The sequence below is a fragment of the Triplophysa rosa genome, linkage group LG25 (assembly GCF_024868665.1).
Source record: "Triplophysa rosa linkage group LG25, Trosa_1v2, whole genome shotgun sequence".
Taxonomy (NCBI): domain Eukaryota; kingdom Metazoa; phylum Chordata; class Actinopteri; order Cypriniformes; family Nemacheilidae; genus Triplophysa; species Triplophysa rosa.
Genome location: NC_079914.1, coordinates 13,010,624 through 13,019,049, shown reverse-complemented (window position 1 = coordinate 13,019,049; position 8,426 = coordinate 13,010,624). Strand labels below are relative to the sequence as shown.

The 8,426-nt window shown below is 35.8% G+C and overlaps 1 protein-coding gene across 1 annotated transcript; it reads right to left on the bottom strand.

Annotated features, from left to right (window-relative positions):
• Positions 1-262: 262 nt before the first annotated feature.
• LOC130549264 (tetraspanin-7-like) lies at positions 263-7,892 on the bottom strand. The gene is made up of 8 exons (XM_057326484.1): positions 7,881-7,892; positions 5,946-6,134; positions 5,604-5,678; positions 5,382-5,477; positions 5,148-5,303; positions 4,985-5,068; positions 2,592-2,674; positions 263-2,387 (listed from the first exon to the last, which is right to left on the bottom strand). The coding sequence occupies exons 1-7, from the start codon at positions 7,890-7,892 to the stop codon at positions 2,606-2,608; spliced, it is 681 nt and encodes a 226-aa protein (XP_057182467.1). The 3' UTR covers positions 263-2,387; positions 2,592-2,605.
• Positions 7,893-8,426: the final 534 nt, after the last annotated feature.

The window sequence follows — 8,426 nt, the reverse complement described above, 5'->3', positions numbered from 1 at the left end:
TTCGTTTATCGACGTCTGGTCTTCCTGCTCTATGAATGTATTATTTATAAATGTATTATGCTATGTTAAGTGTACAGGTCCCAATACCATATCTTTTTAGAAAAGATGAAGTCCCCGTATTCGCGTAATTCCGTCATTCATTGCTCCGTTACGTTTTTCAACAGCCTCATAGTGCCATCTGGCGGTCAAAACTGGAACCTTCAATGAGCGTTACTGGGTCAAACAGAATCTGAATTTCAATGAAGACAAACGAGAAACTGACAACGACGAAGAACTATTTTATTCATAGAGATCACAGCTGTTTACAATATCAACGTACATGTTTTTGTTGGCATGCTAGCTGGTGATGCGTTTTAAAAAGTTTTATATTATACAAAGTACATTATTATTCTGCTCATCTATGTTGAGATGCGTAATTTATCACGTGTTCAGACTATGAATTCTTGAATCTAATACTTGATGATGTATCAACACAAGGGACAGCTGCAGAAATGATTAAAATATATAACACAAGTAAATAAAATTAATAATGCAAACGTAAAGCATATGAAATAACAACACAAAAATAAATAAAAACATGTAAATATGGAATTTTAAGAACTTGTTAACAGTACCTCACAGAACACATAAATTGAATTGAACAGATTCAAGCCAAAGACCACAGTGATTTCTACCACATACGTAAAATAAATAAACAATAAAGCAAAAGACAAAAATCTCGAAAATTTCAGTCAACTGGGATTCAATAAAGCATTTGTATATCTTCAGTAAACTTCTGAGCCAAAGAACTGTTCTCTGTGATTCTTGAATTCATTTGACTCCAGAAAATCTCAGTTCATTTCATTGTATATAGAGCCGTAAATCACTCTTTTTACACTTTTCAGTTTTTCCATTTGTCTATCATGCAGTTATGAAATGTTGATGGCAAATACAAGTTCTCTAACGACCAAACAGTTCGCTATTTAACCACCAAAGTGTATTTAACGATTACCATCTGTTATGACTTTGATACACTGATTGATTGATTGATTGATTTATACCATACTCGGAGAACATTTATTCCTGATTCCAAAATGTCATTGTCTTACTAGTTTCCACGCAAAACTCCACCCACTTTTGCTTAAAAAAAACGTAAAATAATGCATGTTCTTAGAGGTATACAGAGTAAATATTTAAAATGCTGCGATATGCCCAGTGTGATTAAATTCTTACAGTAATAGTCGAAAAAATACAGTATGTCAACAGTCCACGAGAGAGAAAGATACAATGTCAAACTGCACCTACAACCTAATAGCTGCGAAATACAATCACAGATTAAATTGTTAGATTGATCAAACAAAAATGTAGTTAACACTTCAGTCTAAACGTATATTACTTCTGTACAGTCACCGCTATACAATATGTGGCAGAAATTTGCTTGTTTTGGCTTTCACAAACACAAAAGAACTGACAGTTTTCGCATGATTCTATGAGAGATTTCTATGTGATTATGTAGCCACGTTCAGCGACACTTTCCACCCGGTGTCGAGATGTTGAGAAAACCAAATTATGTTAAACAATAAAAACCAGATTCTGAGATATACCCATTTGCCAAAGTTTTTACAACATTAACAACAACAAAACACATCTTGTCATTTTTTGTGTGTGTTTGTCCTCTCGAAAAAGCGTTGGACAAGTTTTTAACAATTCTGAAGTGAAGTCACTGTGAGATCAGGGGTTGAACATCATGTCCTAGGTGCCTCAAGCTTTACCTGACAATTTTTCCGTTCACACTACGTGGAAATGCTGCACGACGCAACAAAGTAACACCCAATATAAACATCTGATGTGCAATATACAGCAATGACGGGCAGAATTTTGGAACAATAAGATTTCACTGTGGCTATATCAACATACTGACAAAATGTTGTTTTTAGTTGGGACAAAAATTCTCAAAAAAAGACACCGTGTCCTAACCAAGTTCAAGTTTAAATCGGACAAATCAAAACATATTTAATGTTTATAATACACGATGAGATTTCATCATGTGCATGTTTGCGTTCGGTCAGGACATGGTGTTATCGAAATGCTCTTGATCTTAGTTTTAGTGTGTGGCATGAGATGGTTTCTGCATGCAGGGTTTCCTACAGAGTAAAATACGCATATGCAGGAGTGCGTCCTAAAACCACTCCCTTTTCCTCGCTGACGTCAACGTTTCCAAAGGAGAGACTTCGGTCGTGGCACAGCTGCACGACTGAGGAATGATGCACTACCCGAAAATAGAAAGTGAGGACGGCAGAAAAGACGAAGAAAACGATGAATATAAAAGAGACAGAACGAGAAAAGATGGAGTGTGCAAGCATTTTGGGGATGCTTTCCCTTTCCAAGGTGTTGTGCGTTTCCTTTGCCTGCAAGGATGGGAAAAAAGGTTTAAACTGTGTGTATAACATATTTTTGAAAAGCACTAAAATATAGTAAATGGTGTTGTTTCAGAATTGTAAAAATGCAGAAAGTATTCTTTTAAGGTTAGGGTTAAATTCTAGTAATTAAAAATAGCTGTGTAAAAAGAACTCTATGGAACTTATGTGTGCGCGTGCGTGCGCGTCACTCACATGTGCCCGCGCCGCTACACCATCTCATACTGATTGGCAGTGATGAATCGTGACAGGCAGCAGGCCAGCAGCATCCCGATCAGCTGAAACACAGGCGCGCGCGCATCGCTGTTACCATGGTAAAAGTGCATTTCACAGACGTTTTCTCCCTCCCTGAGCAATTGGTAATTAAATTAAACTGTGATCGCCGCTCTCTGCGCGTGCTGAAATTCTAGTTGCGATCGTAATGGATGGTTACTGATTTGCATTTAACCGAGCCGCAAACTTCACAACCGAGGAAACACACACACATACACATACACACATACACATACACATAAGCGGATGAGACGCATTAGCCAGGAGATATTACTGATACGGGCTTCTAAAAAACAGATTAGCATCGCCTCTGCTGCCTACTTAGCATTTTAAGGCATCATGTATATACTTAAGCTTTAAGGAGAGCGAGAAAGGGAGAGAGAGAGAGAGAAAGGTGTGTGTGGGGGGGGGGGGGTTCCGCGGAGTCGCTCATGAGTGACGTCGAGCGATTGTGTCTGAAACAGGCACGCGCGCATGTTTACTAAACGAGGCCCGGGTCGACGTTTATCGCGGGGTTGCCGTGGCTGCGCGGCTTTTAACACACACTCGCAGCGGCGCCGATCAAGTCATTACAACGGCACACACCTGCGTGTGAAAACACCGGCCACCTGTTCCCTCGGAAAACAAATTTGAGTCAATATTAGTTCGCGAACTATAACGTGAAGTCAAACAGAGGAAAGCATTCCTGCTTTGGAAATGATCAAATACAACCTTAAAGGTAATGCGTGTATGTTTTGTTTTGTATTAAAAACCAATCACAGTTTATTACGAAGAGACGCAATAGGCTAAGTGCGATTTCACAAAAAAATCGTGGATTCGTCGCTATAAAACATTTTACAATCAGTTCTGCTTCTTTTAACATCCCAATAAAACCGACAAAACAGTAAACACGTTTTGTAAATTTATATAGTAAATCTGTAGTTAATTTTCGGTTAAAATATTAAATCTATTATTTCAATTGAAATGAAAAATTGCCTTAATACAAAATATAACATTTAATATAAATATATTAACCATGATATTTGTGGTAAAACTATGGTAAAAATGTTTAACTAACGTAACATAAACACGTTTTCTGGATTTCTATTGTAAATCTGTAGTTAATTTTCGGTTAAAATATTAAATCTATTATTTCAATTGATATTAAAATTTTGTAAAATTGCCTTAATTAATATTAATACAAAATATAACATTTAATATAAATATTAAATATATTAACCATGATATTTGTGGTAAAACTATGGTAAAAATGTTTAACTAACGTAACGTAAACACGTTTTCTAGATTTCTGTAGTAAATCTGTAGTTAATTTTCGGTTAAAATATTAAATCTATTATTTCAATTGAAATGATAAAATTGCCTTAATTAATACAAAATATAACATTTAATATAAATATTAAATATATTAACCATGATATTTGTGGTAAAACTATGGTAAAAATGTTTAACTAACGTAACGTAAACACGTTTTCTAGATTTCTATTGTAAATCTGTAGTTAATTTTTGGTTAAAATATTAAATCTATTATTTAAATTGAAATTAAAATTTTGTAAAATTGCCTTAATTAATTGTAATACAAAATATAACATTTAATATAAATAGTAAATATATTAACCATGATATTTGTGGTAAAACTATGGTAAAAATGTTTACGTAAACAGGTTTTCTAGATTTCTATAGTAAATTGTTGTTAATTTTCGGTTAAAATATTAAATCTATTATTTCAATTGAAATTAAAATTGTGTAAAATTGCCTTAATTAATTGTAATACAAAATATAACATTTAATATAAATATTAAATATATTGACCATGATATTTGTGGTAAAACTATGGTAAAAATGTTTACGTAAACACGTTTTCTAGATTTCTATAGTACATCTGTAGTTAATTTTCGGTTAAAATACTAAATCTATATCAGAACTGATAGCCTCATGGGCAGTGCTCCGACATGTGGCACGGTTGCGCATCGGGTGACCCGGGGTTCGATTCCCGTCTCGTGGTCCTTTCCCGAATCCACCCCCTTCTCTCTCTAACACTTCGCTTCCTGTACTCACTAAAACTGTACAAATAAAGACAAAACGCCAAAAATAAATCTTAATTTTTTTTATATATATATTCAAATCTATTATTGAAATTGAAATGAAAAATTGTAAAATTGCCTGCATTAATATGAATACAAAATATAACATTTAAAATAAATATGAAATATATTACCCGTGATATTTGTGGTAAAACTATAGTAAAAATAAACAACAACTAATAAAACCATGGCTAGTTTTCCATCCAACATGATACCATAGTGCTATGGTCTTACCTGCGAAAACGCAATTCCAAACGTTACTCCAGCAATAATGCCCATGTTAGTCTCGATAAAGGACGTCACCAGCTCATAGCAGCCCTGAAACGAAAGATTCGATTGAAATAAAAAAGAAAACTACGTTGGTGAGTATTTTCGTGCACTTTTATTTCTCCGTTACCTGTTGGTAGACTTTGCCGGCCGCTATGGTGGCATTCCGCATGTCAGTGGGGTGACAATCGGATTTGGTAGCGCAGCAGCTGGGCGGAATTCCATTGGCGGGGAAATAAACGCTGGAAAACCAGCTAGTGTAGTTCATAACGCCACAACAGCGCAACTAAAGATAGAAAGTGAGAGAGATGTTTTCTTGTTATCAGAACAAGCGCATTAGTGAGACCTCCGTGTGTCCACTTACACTCCTCTGGACGTTGTCCACCGCAATGCTTTTCTCATCCTGGGCATTATAGTTCAGAACAGCCTCATTGTAGGTTCTCAAAAAGGTGCCTTTGATCTGAGGAAAACACACACACTCCATCAGATGTCCACAACAAGCCCTCCTGGTGTGTGACAGATGGAGAACTACAAGATGCATTATGGGCTATCAGCTGAGAATCGGAGTTGTGTTTGTGTGTCGTACCTCATGACGAAAAACAAAACCCGAGATGCCAGCGACCAGCTCTGCCAGGAAGACCAGAGACAGGAACATTGCATACTAAAGAGAAACGAAAAAAAAAAGACTGTGACCAGGGTGGTGAAATATTATATGTTAAATATAAACAGTGGTTGAATTTTATTAATACTATTGTGGAAAATCACATCACATGTGTATAGTTAAAATGTTTACTATTCTATAACTGAAACAAAATATATTGAAATAAAATTGAATATATATAAATATTAATTTGCATTCTTCAGATTGGATTTGAATTCAGTTGTGAATCATGTACAACACTGGTTGATTTAGATTCAGCTATCTCACCAGCTTGAGCATCCATGGACTTCCACGGCAGGTGGCGAAACATCCGAACAGCCCGAAAACAATGATGGTGGTTCCGGTTCCGATGAGCACGTACGGAGCGTTGGTGGAGTTTTCAGCTATCAGTGAGATATACGGGCCCAAAATGAACTTTCCCCATAATCCCACTGCCAACAGGATCGCCCCTGTGATCTAGAGAAAGTGGAAAAATCAGATCTATTAAAAAGTGCCTTCATGTAAAATTACATAAAATAAACAAATAAAGATAAAAAATAAATACATAAAATCGTACGATAAACCCGGTGAGCAAAATGCAGAAGACACATTTTCTTAAAGAGTACATAACATGAGATCATGAAAATGACATTTCATGCAGTGTGTAATATTGGCGTGTTTGAAAGTAAGCAGTTGTAAATCCAAAGGTGAATGAATAACAAAGTTATTGGCTTTGAAAAAAGGGAGTCGATTCTGAATCACGCATACGAGTCGTCCCTTGTCGTGGATTTACGTCACTACATATAGACCCCGCCTACGTTTTGCTAGGACTGCCCGCGAAAACTTCACTCTTCTCCAACAAACACTGTAGCTCGTGAGCCTCATTCGCGGTAGACCAATCACAGCAGACTAAACCATGTGACCAATCACATCAGACCAGGCTAGCGGAAAGGAGGGGATTAGACAGATAGTAGTAAGGTAAGATAGAAGTAAGGTAAGAATAACTGCCTATTATTACGAAATAATAGTGTTTTTACACCTTCCATGTACATAAACTTGTTGTTGGACACTCCATAAACCAACGTAGGACCTTAAAAATCCCTAGTTATGTACTCTTTAAACATAAGAATATTGTCTTATTCTAGATTTCTTTAAGCCTTAACGTATAAACCTCACTAAATGATTGATTTTATTTCTAATTTTCAAACAGCCATTTTTAACAGTGCAGTCAGCATGTTTACATAAAAATAAACGACTGTCAGTTTTGTATGTTGACCAGGAGAGGGCGCTGCTGTATCAACAATATTCACCACTTGAACCTTCTATGAAATTCTCACTGTAGAACAAAATGTGTGCAAACAAGATATGAGATTTAAATACAAAATACGAGATTTAAATCAAACTAAACAGAACTACGGCAAAAATAGCTACCATAAAGATCTACAAAGTGTTGACTTTTTAATTTACAGAAAAGTAAGAGTATGAACATGAATCAAGATTGTATTTGTATTAAAGCTATAAAAGCTATACAAATTCTAACATAAAAACAAAAAATACAAAAACGTATAAAACAAAAACATGATTTAAATTTAAAGTTTATTCAAAAGTACAAAATAAACATATGAAGAGTGGGAGGAAATGAAATGTCTACAGGGTAACAGTAAAGTGAAGAGTATAAATGTGTATTATATGTTTTTGCATATATAACGTATTAACACAAATTAATATATCAAGTAAAATAAGGCACCTTTTGTAACAGTTATTCAATAAAACAGCAATTTGAGTTCAATCTTTCTTTGTTTATGAAGTTTATATCAGCGGTTTGGAGGACACAGGAGGTCCTGTGGGTGGAATGTGTAAAGTGTAAAAATGTAAAAGTACGATGTGATCGACGTGGCCCACTCAGAAAAGCAGTGCAGCATCTTCTCTCATCGACATCCTACGATGAAGTCAGGTTTCTCGCCTCTGAAAGTGTCACCTTTCTCACAGATGTGTTAATGAATGTGAGGAGAGCTGAGAGACACAAACGCTGCTCCAAAAACACATCACAGGAACGACTCCAAAGACTCAACTCGATTTAAACAGAACATTTACGAAGACACAAAGATTTTACGTGGTTCTTAAAATGCTTTGTTAGTTGACAGCTCAATAGGTTTTGAAAAAAAGAGAAAGAAAGTGCTATCCGATTTAAGCTGAATGAAACCCCCATGTTATCATGCACACCATGTCCACCATAGTATCGAGTACACAATGTCCCGTCTACAGCTCACGCTGAGAGAGAGAAAAACAGCTCTAACTTTCACAAGTGAAACCAAACATCCGAAGAACATTTCAATCCCAAGAGCATTAGTGTGAGATAAAGACATTTTTGGACATGCGTTTCATTATAACGAGTCCTTTACACAGTGCTGTACATCAGAACGCAAAACTAGACAGCGGACCGGACCTTGTGTTCTACGAGAAGGCCAGAAAAGCAATGTTTTATTGAGCGGGAGGATATAAATTATTCATACGTGTCATACTCTCTTTCAGTCTTAGCCAGGGGTCTGTTTAATAACTCGCAACCCAAAAAAGTCCTTGATTCTCCAGTCTGGTATGTAAAAATCACACGTATGCTTTAAAATACAAAACAATAAAAGATCAAAATCAAATCTTCGAAAACATACATTTTCTTTCCCCGTGACAGCTGAATTCATCTGCTAACCAAATGTGAAACATTAAAGGGATAGTTCACCCAAAATTGAAAATTCTGTCATCACTTAGTCACCC